The sequence below is a fragment of the Lytechinus variegatus genome, chromosome 6, assembly GCF_018143015.1.
Source record: "Lytechinus variegatus isolate NC3 chromosome 6, Lvar_3.0, whole genome shotgun sequence".
Lineage (NCBI taxonomy): Eukaryota > Metazoa > Echinodermata > Echinoidea > Temnopleuroida > Toxopneustidae > Lytechinus > Lytechinus variegatus.
Window position 1 is genome coordinate 25,156,150 of NC_054745.1, and position 18,435 is coordinate 25,174,584.

The 18,435-nt window shown below is 37.2% G+C and overlaps 1 protein-coding gene across 1 annotated transcript in view; it reads left to right on the forward strand.

The window, feature by feature from the left end:
* LOC121417656 overlaps positions 1-10,944 on the forward strand; it is a 44,414-nt gene extending 33,470 nt beyond the window's left edge. The window contains exons 8-9 of the mRNA XM_041611391.1: positions 2,438-2,806; positions 9,856-10,944. Of these exons, the coding sequence (XP_041467325.1) occupies positions 2,438-2,806; positions 9,856-10,079 (593 nt within the window). The 3' untranslated portion in view covers positions 10,080-10,944. The remainder of the gene's footprint in view (positions 1-2,437; positions 2,807-9,855) is intronic.
* The last annotated feature ends 7,491 nt before the right edge of the window (positions 10,945-18,435 follow it).

Genomic DNA, 18,435 nt, shown 5'->3' on the forward strand with positions numbered 1-18,435 from the left:
CACTTCTAAACCCTTAAAAAGAGTCATTACTCATCATTTTGGGGAAAGGGGTTTAAAAGTTAGGTTTTCAAGATGGCTATGGGACTGTCAAATCGATTATTGTACACGTTGCGATATATTCTGTAAACTCTGACTAAACAGTCAGGGAAACTCCCGGTTTTCCGAGATCGTTTGAAATGTCCCTTTTTCGAGATAGTTGCGCTCACCAAAGCGTGAATCACCGCTGAAAACCTTCGCCCTGTGTAGTCTTTCTCGGCTGTTTTCAGACCCTTACGTATGTGTGCGAAACACTCGGTAAGAGCGGTGAAAATGTGTATGCGTGTATACAACTGTGCATTGTTGTTATTTGTAAAACATGTGCCTCTCTCTCTCTCCCTCTCTCATTTATTGTCAAGCATTCAATTTGATTTTCGTTCATCACTTACCCTAAATCCGGACGTTAAATGTGCCGTAATTAGACCATATTTTTGGATCAACCGTCATGTATATCCGTAATATCCAGCTTTCATGTTAATTCCTGAGCATTCATCTTCAGCTTATGATCTGCTGCACAATCCATGATCAATACATTATAATATTATTTCCACTAGTGCCGGCGGAAGTCATGGAAATTATCAAGTCGATATGCAATTTCAAAACATGACAAATACAGGTCTGTACGTCGTATTAAACATGCAATCATTGGCTGGTTGACGAAGCCAACGAATTGGAAAAAAGTATACTGTATTCACCTTCAAAACAAACATACTGCAAAGTATTGGGGCTAGCGGTCACCAAATAAAGTGCATTATAAAAGTCTGCCTGTCAGCTCGATCCATGTCCAAACTTCCCCCAAACGTCCAGCCCAGATGAGTTAAAAGCAATATCATGATGTCATGTCATGTCATTATGATCATGACCATTCTCCATTCGACATGATCCATGCTAGCAGTGAACAGGACTGTGAGATCAATGGTTTAGATTATGAACATTATCGAAAACTGCATGTCCATTTTCCATTTAGCCCATGATAGCACTAACCGCCGGAGAGCTGGTTAGAGGTTATATATATACTGTACCATGGGAACGAATATATTTTCCAAGTCTTTCTTATCAGATATTATGTAATGCCGTACCCAAAATAACTTTCAACATGGTCATGGAAGGTCCATGCATGGTAGTACCATAGCTCTATGCACACTTTGTACACGCAGTACACACACACACACCACACGTTCGGCTACAACATGCAGCGGAGTATCGCGGCACAAAGGCTGAACGCAGAGACTAACGTCCTCTTACGAGAACTTTTACTTGCATTTTTTCATCATAAATGTGTCTTCTTTCTTCAATAGCATCTAAGCACCACGGTGGCGAATTCTCTTTTTTCGAATATAGATGAGAAATTTAGTTTTCTTTAACATATTTGAAAATAAAAATCCGCCACTGTGGTGCTTTTTTATATGAATTTTTTAGTGAGGGTATGTCAGAAAACCCCATTCACTTTGTACAGGAGAGCTATTCGGTGAGATCCTAAAAGATTACGTCATGCGACCACAAATCCCTGTTATTCGAGATTCTGTCGCTCTCGCAAAAGCGGGAGTTTCCTTGACTGCTAAAAGGATGGAACCATGGCGCTATTCTGCATAATGATTTTGACGCAAAAACGAGTTAGCGAGAAGTAATCAAAATACGTTAACCTGTGCGATTGCAGTCAGGAAATGGATCGTCCAAAAATGCCTTTCATTATTCAAATACATTATGCTAAAGTAAAATTCTATGTCGATTTTAGTATGAAGTGATAAAGAATTGCACATTTGCTTTGTTTTGATTTCCTCGCCGCAACACGCGTACTCCGAAGACGAAAGTCATGAATATTCCTATCGACATGTAAACTTGTGGTTCGGAACTGCGGTGGGAAAAACAATTTCGCTGGTCGAAAGAGCCCCCTGGATCAGCCATTGTCCTCCGTAATAATTGTACTAAAGAATTTACATAAAACATTAATCATGGTGGTTTGCATTTTCCATTTTAAATAATAATTAAAACAACTGATGTAAAAAGGAAACTTTTTTTGTAAAAACTTTGTTCTCCGCCATCGTTTCATCCAACTTAAAAACAAAATCATGACATTCGTACAAACATCTTGCACCTGCTCCTTATAAAGAAAAGCTCAAAAGCCTTAGAACGGAAAATTAACTATTCATTTGAATACGTCGTTATTTACTTACAACAGTGAAATAATGATTAACTGGTTGTAATTAATGTGATTTGGCGAGTAATGTTTACTTTACTTGAATTGAATTGTCTTTGCCCTCTCGTCTTAGTTTACTAAAAGATTCTTAGGGGTTCGATAAAAAATATATATATATCTGATAATTTGGTCCAGGGAATTAGTAGGACTGGTAATTTCTATTTATTATTGATACTTATGTCTACTCCTTATGCTTATAAACAGTGCTAAGAGAACTGGAAAGTCAATACACAGATTCTCGGAGATTCCAGGAAGTCACCCCACTACATGAACAAGGCTTTCTCCCATTACTCAAACGTCGAAACGGATACCAAAGCTCATCATCTGCACTCGAGAATTCTCGCCACGACATCTTCACAGCACAGCTCGCGAGGAAACAACTACGGAGGATCGTCGTGTCGCACAACAGCCCTGTGGAGAGCACGGCATTGTGTCATAGTCTTGCGTATGACTGGGCGACGCAGAACCGGTCCTCCCGCCTGTCAGAGATGCAATTCCTCTTCGAGTTATCATGCAGTGAAATCAAACCCAACCAGACAATCGAGGCTGCAATCAAGGATCAGCTGTTCTCTAGTATGAAAATAATTGCAATCATTTGTAATCCCAATATTTCATTACTTACAATCATTTGATACATATAATTACAAAACATACATGCTGCTTTTCAGTACTAAAATTCAAACCATGGGAAAGTAAATCAAATCCCTCAAATTATTCAAACTGCTTTGGAAACGCAATAAGTACTCGAATAAGAAATCCAGAACTTCAGTGAAAATAAAAATACCTCAAGTGGAGCTTTTATTAAAAATGATTTGCACTGTTTCAGTATTTCTCTGATATCGAGTAAAAAAAAGACTACGAACGTTAAATAACCATTGGATAGCCAAGTTACTAATTCATCAATACATAGGTTTTATTGGAATATTCAGTGCATTAATTTAATATCTTTGCGCAAAATTCTTGTAAAAATGAAGAGGTGATGATAGTGTCCTATTCAGCTAATTTCGAAAGTCTAAAATTATTCATATCAGACCCCAAGTACGTCAGCAATAGTTGTTAATACTCTTATAAGACAATGATACAAAAGCACAATTAAGGGTGTATAATTATGACTTATTTATATATTGCTTCTTCATAAACCATAGCATATCAAACTAGTGTCATATCAAATGATTAGATGCAAAATTAATTTATGATGTTTTTTATACATAAAATATTTTTTGGCGGTTTCTTGTCAATTCGAGGGTGCTGATTACGAATCCGGATGATGCCACTCGTGTAACCTTGAGCATATTCCGCAAATTGGCAAAATCCAATATGGCCGCCAAAATATGCAAATTGCCCATGAAAATCATAAAATTGTCCTCACATTGGCTGTGAAATACATGAAATTGTATGGCAGGAGTGAAATAATCTCTGAAAAAATAATTTTTAACAAAATATTTAATTTTCTGATAATCAAAATGGCCGCCATAGTTCATTGTATACCTTATTATGTACAATATGAATAAGGAAATCTAATTTTCACAAAAATGAGCACTAAACTGCAAAAAATCGCGATATATGAACGAAGTAATATATGCAAATCATAACTAACGAGATATATCATTTATAATGTCATATATGGGAACATTGCTATACTTTTCTATCTAAAATAGCCGCCACTGGCCCAAACAGAATTGCGTACAATGGCAATGGGGGCAAAAAATTCACAAGAGTGAGCACTAAAATGCTTATTATGAATATTTAACAGGTGGAATATTGACTATAAACATAAATATTAACGAAATATATTATTAATATGCCTTTTATGTGGTGAATGTTGTATTTTGATATTCAAAATGGCTGCCAAAGGCCCTAAACGTATCATGCACAATAAGAAATGGGAGAAAAGAAATCACAAGAGTGAGCACTAAAGTGCATATATATGTGATAAATTAATTGGATACTGTCTAAGAACATATTTTCTAACAAAATATATCATTCAGGTTTCAAGTTTGTGTTAAATACTGTATTTCGACTTTCAAAATGGCCGCCATCGACATTAACTTTATTATGTACAATGCAAAGTGGGAAACCAAAATTCACAGGAGTGAGCGCCATAAATGCACGTAATAGTGATCTATGAGTAAATTATTGTCTGAAAGTATAATTTCTATTAAGATATATCATTTATTCAGCCAGTTAAGTGATAAATTACGGTTATTTTAAAATATAAATGGCTGCTGCAGTCCCTTACGGTATTATGCACAATATGAATGGGAACAAATAATTTCAACAGAATTTCAGGCCTTGCTTGGTCAAATAGTGATGTATGAGTGGAATATTGTCTGAAAACATGATTTATAACAAAATATATCATATCTTATGCAATTTTAGGTGATAAATACTGTATTTCAATATTCAAAATGGCTGCCATATGCCCTTCTTGTGAACATTATTTGTCTCCACCCAAATTGTATATTATACGGTAAGTGCCTATGGTGGCCATTTTCAATTTTAAAAATCCAGCATTTATCACCTGAATTAAACATTATGATATATATCGTAAGAAACCATGGTTTTAGACAATAATTCACCCTTACATCACAATTCACAATTATATGTAATATTTAGAGTCAAGTAAAGCCGAATTCTGTCAAAATTATATGCCCCATGCATGTTACAATGTACACAATACTTTTAGGACCTATGGCAGCCATTTTGGATTTCAAAGTACAGCATTTATTACCGTCACCATTTTCACTACCAATATGTGATGTATTTAGTTAGAAATAATGTTTATGACAATATCTTTACTCGTACATCACAGCTATATGCATTTTATGATTCTCACTCTTGTGAAAAGTGAAAATTAGTTTCCCTGTTTGCATGTTACATAATATAGTGGCTTGTAGAGGTTATTTTGAATGTCAGTATTTACGTATATTTACCTATATGGAAGAAATGCGATGATGAAAAAAATTGTTTTCAAATAACGTTTTACTCATACAACAGGATTATATGGATGTCAAAATGAAGCAAATCCAAATTCTTACAAAATTATATGTCCCAATTCCAGCCCAATTCACACTGTAGATAATACTAATAGGGCCTTTTGGGGCCATTTTGAATTTCATAATACAGTATTTACCTCATGCATGACAAAAGAAATGATATGTCTTGCTATAAAACATGTTGTCAGACGATAATTTTTACTAATATATCACAATTGCATGCATTTTATGATTGTTACTCGTGTGAAAATTAGTTTCTCCATTGGCATTGTACATGATGAATATAGGGGCTATGGCGGCCATTTTGAATTTCAAAATACAGCATTTATCACATAAATGGCATATTTACAATTATGTTTTAGTCAGTATTCCACTTGTTTATCTTAATAATATGCATTTTAATATTCATTCTTGTCATTTCTTTGGCCCCGGCCATTGCCATTTTACATAATACTCTTTAGGCCAGTGGTGGCTATTTTAGATATCAAAATACAGCAATGTTCCCATATTTGACATAATAAATAATATATCTCATTAGTAATGATGATTTGCATATATTACTTCGTTCATACATGGCATTTTTTGCAGTTTAGTGCTAATTTTTGTTAAAAAAATTAGTTTTCCCTATTCGTATTGTACATGATAATGTATACAATGGCCAATGGCGACCACTTTGAATATCAGGAAAATAAATATTTTGTCAAAAATTATTTTTTAAGATTGTATTTCACTCCTGCCATACAATTTCATGCATTTCACAGCCAATGTGCGGAAAATTTTATGATTTTCATGGGTAATTTGCATATTTTGGCGGCCATATTGGATTTTGCCAATTTGCGGAAAATACTCAAGGTTACACGAGTGGCATCATCCGGATTCGTAATCAGCACCCTCGAATAGACAAGAAACCATAAAAACATATTGTATATATAAAAAACAAGGTTTGGTCAATTTTCTATGGGGCCTTTTACAACCGATAATGTCGCACCAACGCATAATGTCGCAGCAACGCATAATGTCGCAATCTGCGACATTATGCCAAGAGCGTCCGACGCATAATGTCGCAGTCAACGCATAATGTCGTAGTTTTTCTAACGCATAATGTCACATGTCGCAACGCATAATGTCACAGCGGTATTTTCTTCAGGACTCGAGCTACAGATAAGATATAAAACATGCTTTTACTTAGTATTTTGAGACACGAAAACGAGAATGAAATTATTTTGAAATCAGGATTACTCTTTGTATGGATATTTGTCGCTTTATTGCCATTTCGTCTACTGCCTTTTCCCACTATCGCATGGTCTGATATCATTTCGTCTACCATTAGTTAGTCAACTATCAACATAGTCCAATAACCATTTCGTCTAATTACCATCTCGTCTAATAGCCAGTTGGTCTAATAGCCGTTGTGTTTATTAATATTTAGTCTAATTGTATTTTTTCAGTTGGTCCAATATCCATTTTGTCCAATATCATTACGTCTATTACCTTTTTGTCTAATAGCCAATTGGTCTAATAACCACTTGGTGTACTCTCATTTTCGTCCATGTTCCATTTGGTCTAACTTCAGTTGGTTCGCTATCACTTTGTCTAAACCCATTTCGGCTAACAATCATTTGGTATCGTTACAATGGGTCCAATCACCATTAGGTCCTATCACCGGTTCTAGGACAATTACCTCCCCCCCAGAAAATCACCTTCCGGACAACCAATTCTTGACATTTAGCCTCCGAGGTAAATTACCCCCCGGACAATTACCCCCGAGGACAATTACCCCCGTACAATCATCCACTGGACAATTATTTCACAGACAATTAACCCCCCCCCCAGCAAATGCCCCCGAGGACAATGATTCCCCAGACAGTTACCGCCAAACAATTACCCCCGGAAAATTCCCCCCCCCACCTTCTCTCTGGCATCGAATCAAGCGTGACCCCAGGGGGGAAGGGGGCACTCGGCCAAAAAAAGTGGTAGGGGTGTGCCGCGGGCGAGACAAAAAACGGGGTCCTTGGAACGGATCGCTAGCGTGTCAGTGCTGATGCATCCCTGTGGAACGGACATGCGTGCATGATGTAGCTCGCCCGGCGGCACGTCCGCCGGGTGCGCTCGCGCAGAGGTGATGGTCGGACAGCGCTCTGCGGCCGCATTTCACCAAAATTGCAGCTCATTGTAGCGGATCAATGTGACCGGAACGGCGTAACGAAATATATGACAAGCTTTGGAGCGGATTTCTTTCTTCTTTTTTCTCGATAAGAAGAAAATGTTTTGCCTTGGAGCGGCTTTATTTGTTCTTTTTCTCAATGAGACAAAGATGCTATGCCTTGGAACGGAAATTTGAGTGTAAAAATGGGGGTCCCCTCCGCTGCACATTATTATATACTTAGTGCCCCTCCCCCCCCCCCCCCCGGGCGTGAACCATTATAATGGTCTGGGTCGGTGGCACAGGTTTTCAATATATTTTCTACTTTATCTTATGTTAATAACTTTCTCTCTTATATCGCTCTTTCTCCCTTTTTCTCTCTCCCTCTCTCTCTCTCACTTTCTTCTTTTTCATTTTTCTTCCTTTTCCGCCTTTTTTTTGTTTAGCAATGCCTTCGGCATCATGAAAAATGGGGGTGGGGGCTTGCGCTATATAGCTACGCATATGCACATCGGAAAACTGTGTAAACTGGCCCACATACTAAGTTTTCATAGAACAATTGAACATTCATGAAAAGACACGATTAGACATAATAATCACAAATGCCTAATATCTCTGATTCCAGTTGATCTGATTTTTTCTTGATTCATTTGGGGTTTAATTTCAGGAAAAAATCAGGAAAATAGATAAAACATTAAAAAGACACCTTCACAGGTAGAAATATTGAAAGTCGGTAACGCAAACCATCAACACTACTATTGACAAGAAGAACCTATAAACCTGTTATTTTAAAACAATTCATCTAACAAGAAGCTAAGAATTATGAAACAATTGGTGCACATTCCAGATTAAGATGTGGCTTAAGTTTTAATACAGTAAGCAAAAAAAATATGCAAAGATAATATACACAAGAACGCCTTGTAATTTTACTATTTAGGCCCTAACTCTGTGCACTCCCTTTGTCTAGGGGGTTATTGTCCCCGGGGCAGGGTAATTGTTCCCGTTGGTAATTGTCCTCTGGGGTAATTATCCGGGGGTAATTGTCATCGGGGGGTAGTTGTCCGGGAGTAATTGTCATCGGGGGTAGTTGTTCAGGGGGTAATTGTCCGGGGGTAATTGTCCAGGGGGTAATTGTCCGGGGGGAAATTGCCCTAGGGGGTTGTTGTCCGGGGGGGTAATTGTCCTCAGGGGGTAATCGTCCTCGGGGGTAGTTTTACAGGGGGTAGTTGTCCGGGAGTTATTGTCTAGGGGGTAATTGTCCGGGGTGTAATTGTCCTCAGGGGGTAATTGTCCTCGGGGGGTAATTGTCCTCAGGAGTTAATTGTCCAGGGGGTACACTCTAAGAAATGAAGTGCTAATTTAGCTCTTAAAGAGCGTGTAGAGTGACTGCACTTCGGAGTGCTGATTTGTCTAGTTCAAATTTGAACTAGACAAATCAGCACTCCGAAGTGCAGTCACTATACACGCTCTTTAAGAGCTAAATTAGCACTTCATTTTTAGAGTGTAATTGTCCTGGGGTGGGTAAAATTGTCAGGAATTAGTTGTCCGGAAGGGTGATTGTCCGTGGGGTAATTGTCCTAGAACCAATGATTGGACCTATTGGTGATTGGACCCGTGGCAACGATACCAAATGAGTATTAGCCGAAATGGATTTAGACAAAGTGATAGCGAACCAACTGAAGTTAGACCAAATGGAACATGGACGAAAATGAGAGTACACCAAGTGGTTATTAGACCAATTGGCTTTTAGACAAAAAGGTAATAGACGTAATGATATTGGACAAAATGGATATTGGACCAACTGAAAAAATACAATTAGACTAAATGATAATAAACACAACGGCTATTAGACCAACTGGCTATTAGACGAGATGGTAATTAGACGAAATGGTTATTGGACTATGTTGATAGTTGACTAACTAATGGTAGACGAAATGATATCAGACCATGCGATAGTGGGGAAAAGGCGGCAGACGAAATGGTAATAAAGCGACAAATATCCATACAAAGAGTAATCCTGATTTCAAAATAATTTCATTCTCTTTTCGTGTCTCAAAATACTAAGTAAAAGCATGTTTTATATCTTATCTGTAGCTCGAGTCCTGAAGAAAATACCGCTGTGACATTATGCGTTGCGACATGTGACATTATGCGTTAATGATTTGCTGCGACATTATGCGTTGCGACATGTGACATTATGCGTTAGAAAAACTACATTATGCGTTGACTGCGACATTATGCGTCGGACGCTCTTGGCATAATGTCGCAGATTGCGACATTATGCGTTGCTGCGACATTATGCGTTGGTGCGACATTATCGGTTGTAACAGGGCCTATCCTGGACTACAACTGGAATGTGTTTATACATAAAGTGGAGCCGTCTGTGTATAATTTCATTATAGGCTAATGGTTCTAAATCCAGCCTTAAATTGGATTCATTTACCTAAATACACTTAACTTCATCAATTTGCCTATCCACGTAGAATGTGACCAAATCGACGAAACTCTAATCAAAGAGTTGATCGAAAAGATGCCAGATGGAGTAACGATACTCCTTGATGGATACAACGGCAACAATGTCATGGAAGACATCTTGACAGGGCGTACCCTCAAAGAGGTAACAGTCATGGTCACGGCCAAACCACGCTCTGCAAACCTGCTCCATCGGATGGCATCGGGCGTGTATGATCACATCGACATGTACTGAACTGCTAAATAGGCTCGACCCGTTTGTTTGTCCTTCAACGTGTTGAAGTACAGCAATGGTATCTTTGAACTGAATAAACATTTTCATACCTGCCAGCATTTGGGAAATATGCAAAATGTAGACAACCAACGGCGGGGTCCTGGTGCAGAGCGCCTTGCAGGGGTCCGAGGGCCAGCGCCCTCTGCAGCTCGTGGATCTTTAGCGACTTTAGGGCCAAGGAAAAGCGACTTCCATGCTTCATGTTTTTTAGTGCATTGTAGGTGGGCTTGTACATTTATTTCACCTTACCCATGTTTTTTTTTCCGATCATGAAATTTCGGTCATCTGAATGTGCGGATATTTGACCACTTTGAAAGTCAAAAATTTTGAGAATCCATATAATATCTGAAATGTTGGCAGGTCTGCATTTGTGACCAACAGCATTTACAAACGTTCAAAACCCATTCAGTGTTCCAGCCATGTGTACAATCGAGAGTTCGACACTCATTTGAGGTAAAATGCAAATAGCCAGGATTTTGAGAGAATAGGGAGTTTTTGCAAGAGCTACGGAGACTATTTCTGCAACGTTGAAAAATCTATTGTCAATTGCTTTTTATGACGATGAAGTCTCTGTTGAGGGTCAGTGAATATCAAATCTTTTGTATAGAATTAACTTCAATACATCTAAGAACTGAGCATTTTAGAAATTTGCAGGTAATTTGATCCATCGGCATATTTAAAAGATTGACAAAAGGGTTTAATTTTTGGTTTTGGTGGTACAACATTGAGGGAGTTAGCGTTATGAGTGTTTAACCGATGCCTGTCGAAGTACATTTTTATATCATTACATAATGGGATGGGGCAAGACTACATGAATACATTAGTACATTAGTGCTGAGAGAAAAGTTTAAAATTTGTAAAGAGTAAAGTTTAATCATTAAGTCAAGACCTTTGGTCAAAATCAGATAACAAATAACGAAGTTATTGAATTTGAAAGATTTGCACTATTCCGATGAAACAGCGGTCGGCATGTCTTCATGAATATTCATGAGATGGCAGGCTGATGATATCATGTCCCCAAGTTAATTCTGATATTGCTTTTTTATCATGAACATCGAGTTTTAAAAGGCTGTAGTAAATTTTTCTTCATCAAAGTGTTCATAATTTAATCGACTTTCGTTTTATTTTGTGTACATTAATGGCAGACAATGTGGAGCGTTGTTGCCAAGTGGATAAGTCTTCTGACTTTAAAACAGAGGGTCGTGGGTTCGAATCCCAGCCACGGCGTAATTTCCTTCGGAAAGAAATTTATCCACATTGTGCTGCACTCGACCCAGGTGAGGTGAATGGGTACCCGGTATGATTAATTCTTTGAATGCATGAGCGCTGAGAGGCAGCTCGAGCTAAAGCCGGGGTAATAATAATAATAACAACACGCCTCGGAATAGAAAATTTCAAGATAGATGGCGCTATATAAATGCCTATTATTATTATTAGACCTAAATTTATACCTAAATGTATTACATTACCATAAGAATTACCATGGTTCAACTTGCCCCATGATTGCTGGCTCAACTTACCCCAGTCCAAACTTAATGCAATACTTTCACATTCACACATTTCTTATGCATCTGTCATTTAAAAGATTATGACAAAAATGAGAATCCATACCTGGACTTACAATATTTTCTGCTGAAATGTTTCCCTCTACGAAAGTACTTTTGGTTTCAAAGTTGAAAACAATGTGATGGGGTTAAGGGTTATGTAATGGGTCATCAATACACGACACCACCACAATGTGACTCATTCATAATTGGCCTTGTGGTGGTGGATCAACTTGCCCCTATGCTCAACTTATCCCTCCTTCCCTTAGTGTCATCTAGGTCGTTCTGTTCGTTGGCTGACAATGAAATTTTGGCGAAAATGCCAAATATTTTATTACCCGTTACATGTGGTATGCGTGTATAATATTTAACCCGGATGTATATAACAATTGTAAAGAGTGGAGTGTAATGTTGACTTCTTCGTTGTGAGACATTGTATACATTTATTGCATTTTGTGTGATCTTTCTCTCTTTTATCATTGACTTGTATTTCTTTATTACTGATTCTTATGTTGAAAAGTAATAAAAAATAACCCAATGAAAATTCAATTCAAGCAAATCAATCGCTCAATTAAATATGTATCTTTTTTCTTGTGAGCTACAGCTATTTGTTTTGTTTAAATTAAATCGTTTGCCGAGACAAATCGCCTTATTGTCGTACTTTTCTTATTGCTGACAGTGTGATGACAAGCATAACTGATATGATTGCGTTTTGCTATGTGGTGGACAAAACAGGTGTAAATTATCAAAGTATTAAGTAGAAGCAAACATGAAAAGTGAGTAGAATTGCTTGAAGAAATATAATAAATCCGTTGTCAGTAGCGGACCGTGACCCGGACGAGACAAAGCATGGGGGGCACTGCATTGCCTGTGAACAATGCTGTGCCCCCGCCCCCCCCCCCAATGCTTTGTCTCCTCCGGGTCACGGTCCGCCACTTGTAGTTGCAATAAATAGATAGAAGAGTAAACTAATAGGAAAATTAATGAACTAGTAGAAAGAGAAAGGTCAAGAATGATTTTAAAGTCAGTTCAATAGTCATCCGTTTTTATTATCTAGGTTCCTCAAGCAATCTGAAATGCGTTAATAGCTCACTACTCTACACTATAAAATATTGGTTAAAATGTCATAGGGCCTACTGTCCAAGGCGGGAAACATTTTCCAGTAAGGTTAGAAAAAGGGAGCGAGTAATTTGTAACGGTCAAAATTTTTATCACACTGGATAAACAAAAATGTGCAACTTTGGTTGGACACATAATCATGCTCATGGAGCATTTTTACCCAATAATGTTTTAGATTGTATCGGACGCAATTCATTTTTTTATTTACTGAATATTCACTTAATTTGTTCTCCGCTTTTATTAATTGATCAAATCTTATGTTATTAAGGGAGCTGTCTCGACAAGACCTTCATTATTTCTTTACAGCTATACCTAATTTCAATACTCTATTTATACCGATGTAACTTAATTGCTTTATTTCATCTCGAATTGCATGTTTTTATCCAATGTGCTGTAAATGTTTTTAATATTGGATTTGAATAAAGTTGAACGGAACTGAGCTAGAAATTAACACTGTACCATACATGTAGATGGGATGTTTAGTCAATGCTAATAGGGAAAACAAACAAAGGAAGGGGGGAAATAAAATAATAAAATTACTCTTGTTCGGGGTGCGCCTTTGTGACTATTTCGAATTTTCGTCCCATCCGTCATACCCCCACCCCTCAAAATGGTCATGCTAATTACGCTATTGGAAGCAAAAACGGAAGCTTTTACTTAGCGCTTAATACATCGGAACGAAATCTCTATAAAGGCCTGGTCACACCGCCCGAGTGTTCTTGGAGCGGTTGTGGAGCGGAGAGAAAAAAAAAACATTACCGCTCGCTACCGGTCGCCATTTTCGAATTCGATTGTTTTTCTTTTGTTTTCGATTTTTTCCCCAATTTTGTGAGCGAATTCGACCCTCTCTCCCTACCGCTCCACGACCGCTCCAACAACGCTCGGACGGTGTGACCAGGCCTTAAGCGCTTTACAAATAAAATACATTACTTTCATGGTTAAAGAGTCGAAAAGTCGAAAGATATAAAGTAGTAACAAGATTGGTAACTGATAAATGAATAAAGCTGCGGTTTTGTGTGATTGCTTTGGAGGTTGGTTAGATGTGTAGGGATGTAAGTGGTGTTTGTAGGGATGGATGAGGATGTAGGATGTGTGAGATAGAACGAGACGTGTGATGGTTCGAGAGGGAAGGACAAATGTCTAGTCGGAGATAGTCCGCATGCACCAGTGGAGAATATTTTAAATTTTATTAATTGCCTAAATTATTTGTGTCCCTATTTCATTGCATTTTGATAAGCCTACAAACTTGAACAATATATGCATGAATTAAAAGACAAGTCTAAGCTGGCAAAATGTTGGTTTGAATAAATAAGTAAATGCAAAACAGGGTTCAGTTTCTCCCTGAACATCTGATTTGCCATTATAGCATTATATTATGATTTAATAAACCTATCTTAGTGTAAGTTCTGACAAAATTCAATTCTTATAATTCATACAAATATAATAAAGAACAAAAATAAAAGGTGGGTGTGTAATATAATTCAGATTCATTTTTCCCCCTCTTTGAAATACACAAAAATACATGAATACATTAATACAAATAATTTTTTATACAATAGAAAAGTTGCGATATTGATTAAAATAAGCAAACGTTAAAATGTCGAAAACATTTTTTTTTTTGTAATTTAAATCCGAAGGTGGGTAAATGTTCAGGATTATGTGTCTTTAATTTTTCTATGTTTATTCTGATCAAAGCATTCTTTGAGATTGAGCTGCACTTCAAACAATCATACCGCAGCCAGATTTTTATGAAATAAAATGTAAATAAACAAATTGAAAAGAAAATAATTAAATTTCATCCGTGTCTCAAAGGGTAAAACAGAAAATTGGCGATTCCCCCCACCCCCGTAGATGGAAACTTTGGAGCAAAGCTAAATTAATTCCATTCAAAATGAGTCATGAAGGGGGAAATGACAAACTCAGCATAAAGCCAGATTACAAAAAAGTTTTACAATAAAGGAATAAAAAAGAGAAATGGAATAGTGAACAAAACAACGCATCAAAACATAATACGACAAAGCAGCAGTTAATACATGCATTTAACACAAGATAAACATGAATGATCACAAGACAAAATGATTGTGTACCATACGACAATCACGTCAATGACAGGAATCCAACTGAAGCAATAATTAAAGTTATTGATCAATATGTGTAAGAAGAGATGAAATATTCAAATTACGAGAATTTAAATTACAAGAAAGTGAAAAAGCAGATAGCGTAACATAAAGAATTAAATTGAAAATCAACACAAATACTTCTTGTTTTTAAAGAATTCATAGCTTAAATTGGCTGTACCGAAATATCTTTTTTTCCACCAATAAAAATAATATTCATTTTCATCTACCGTCGCTTGTTTATAGATATAGGATGGGTATAGGAAATCAAAATGATAGAGAAACGAGGTTGAATTAGTTGACATATCTCATTGACACAATTGGCAATTTGAAGAAGAATAATTCAGTTATCCCTCTAACGTAAGTGTTTACCTCTCGTCATTTTACCACACTCGCCCGCATCGAGATTTCCCAAATAGATGTCGCAGATCAAATCTGGTATATAGGCCCAAAGTTAAGGACAAGTCCACCCCTACAGAAACTTGATTTGAATAAAAAGAGAAATATTCAACAAGCATAACAAGGAAAATTTCATCAAAATCGGTTGTAAAGTAAGAAAGTTTTGACATTTTAAAGTTTCGTTTCATTTCACAAAACAGTTATATGAACATCTCGGTCGGTATATGCCAATGAGAGAACTGATGAAATCACTCACTTACTATTTCTTTTGCATCTTACTACATGAAATATGAAATATTTTGATTTTCTCGTCATTGTCATGTGAAATGAAGATTCATTTCTCCCTGAACACGTGGAACTCCATTATTTTAACATTTCGTGCTTCAGGCAAGGAGGTCCTAATCATCAAATTCGTAAAAATAGAAATACTGTATCTTTCAAACAAAAACAAAAATAGTGAGTGACATCATCGACTCTCTCATTTGGATGTCACTGGCTCGTTCATATAACTATATATTTTGTTACAAATAAGAGAAATTTTGAAATGTTGTAACTTGATTATTTTACATCCGATTTTGATGAAACTTTCAACATTGTGCTTGTCTGATTTTTCTTTATTGATTCAAATCAACATTTTTCTGAGGTGGAGTTGACCTTTAGTTTTGTTTTACTAAAAATCTATACTTATGCCTGCCATCCCTACTTAAATGACCACAGTTTTGTAGATTTGATCATGTCATAAGACTAGTGTGGATCACATATTCATACAGTCGACCATGTGAACATGCTGTGAACAGTGAAATGTCGAGGTATCCATGGATTAAACATACCTTCTCGCTGTTAAATTTTAGCATTTAAGAGGTGTTGTGGCTCAGTGGATAAGTCTTCGGACTTTGAACCACAAGGTCCGGGGTTTAAATCCCACCGCAGCACTAACGTCCTTTGACAAGGCGTTTATCTACATTTGCCACTCTCAACCCAGGTGAAGTAAATGGGTACCCAGTAGGAATGAATTTCTTGAATGCTCGATGCACCCGATCAGGGTAGACGTGCTAAAGCCGGGTAATAGTATGCAGCGCTTAGAAACATTTGTATCAACCGCTATATAAAAAATTGCATATTATTATTATTTAACAGTATGAATAATATTTTGACATAGTCCACACTGTGAACACACTGGGCGATTTCAAGTTCGGTGTTGGCCTTGGTGTTGGTGTTAGTGTTGAAATTTCGATTGCTTCCCCTAGCTCCAAAACTTATTCATAGTTTGTAAAACTGATCCAGATCACATTATTAACATCTCAAAAACTAGTGAGTGACTTTTCGGGACCATCCTCATTTTATGTTTGGTGTTATAATCGTGTAAAAATTGACCCAACACCAACATCAAAAGGTCAACACTGAACTAGAAATCACCCACTGTGATCACACTGATATTCCCCGTGTTCTTTCCAGCAGGGCTGTAAGTAGTCTAAATTCTAGACATCGGTGTACTTGTTATTTCTCTCCATTTCTTCATTCTCCATCCCCTTCCCCAGTGATCGCGTTATCCCCTCTTTCACGCCCTTCACCAACGTGGGGCTGTTTTCATTTCGGGCGTAGAGGTCAAAAATTGTGTTATTGATCAACAACGTATACTGAAAAGTCAGAACAGTCTTGGCAAAGGACTAGGCTGTAAGACCCAGATGGGTGTTTCATGAATGTTGTCAGCACTGATTAGAACATCAGTACTGACAATTTCAGTGTAATCCTCGGTTTTTATAGGCTGAAAGGCACGTGCCTCTGACGGTTACTATGGTAACTGGATGTCGGAGAAAGGATATCTTGTCAGTGCTCACAATTTTCATGGAACGGTCCCCTGGAGTTTCATTTCAAAGTAAACATATTTTCGCATGGTCCACGCTGTGAACACACTGTGATCACACTGATGTTCACTGTGTTCTTTCGAGCAGGGAAGTAAGACCCTGGAGTTTCATTTCAAAGTAAAAACAGACGTCTCGCCGCTGTTGAATGGTATATCAGCTATAAGCCCTTGGAAACCTTCAAAATTGGAATAGACCAGTTCGTAGTTACTTCATGGACAATTTTGGTCAAATGACCTTTCATTTCTTTCATTATGATAGGCAGATTTCAAAGCAAGATATTACGTAAGCTTCCCTTACATAGCAGGATGAAGAAATTGAATAGACCAGGTGACTAAAATAGCACACAAATGAACACTTCAGGAAGGTATTTGTTGCATTTCACTTTGAATGCATATCACGGCATGTTGCAAAATGTACTTGGCAAGCTGTGAAATACCAGTCGTTCGTGGACGCATTGTTGTTGTTTTTTGTGGATGTAAATGAAAACCACAATTAAAAAGAATATATTAATAATCAAGACATCAAAGTTGGTGCTTATCTCATTAGATTTAAATCACCATGTCACCTTCCTCTTATCATGCGTAGAATATTTTGATCATGCGCAGAAAGGAACTACGAACTGGCTTATTGTGAGCCCCTATACAGGCCTTTTCATACGTGAATCTTGAATAATCATTGTAATGAGTATTGTAATTCGTCTTAAGAATCATCGGACCGTACACCGGAAAAATTGTTACCGTTTTTTAAGTGATACTGGAATTTACGTCTGGAGTAGAATTTGAATTCGTGGTTCTAGTTTTGTTTCATACGTGATAAAAAATTAGCCAATAGCCTTATTTTTCACTAGAATCATAATTCAAATTACGTGAGGGGGGATTACCGTGTGGAAGGGCGGTACATCATCATTTCGACAGTAACTTTACTTTGTAATATTTTTTTTTATATCACCTTTATTCAAAACAAAACCAAGGGAAGTTACAAACAATGAAAATAAGTCCAGGTTACTCGTTTTTTAGGACGAAGTACAGGACTAAAAAAATTACAGATACAAAATATATAACATGTCACAATCAAATATATATAAAACGATTATACATGGTGATTGCAGAAAAAAAATGAAATAGATCAAGCACACTCCCTTACAACTGAAATGAAGAGAGGATAGAGGGACATAGGATGAGTGAACTTTATGAAGAGAAATAGGAGGTGGAAAAAGTGTAACGAGTGAAAAGAAGGGGGAAAATAGGATAAAAGGAGCCTGAGGCAGAGAAGG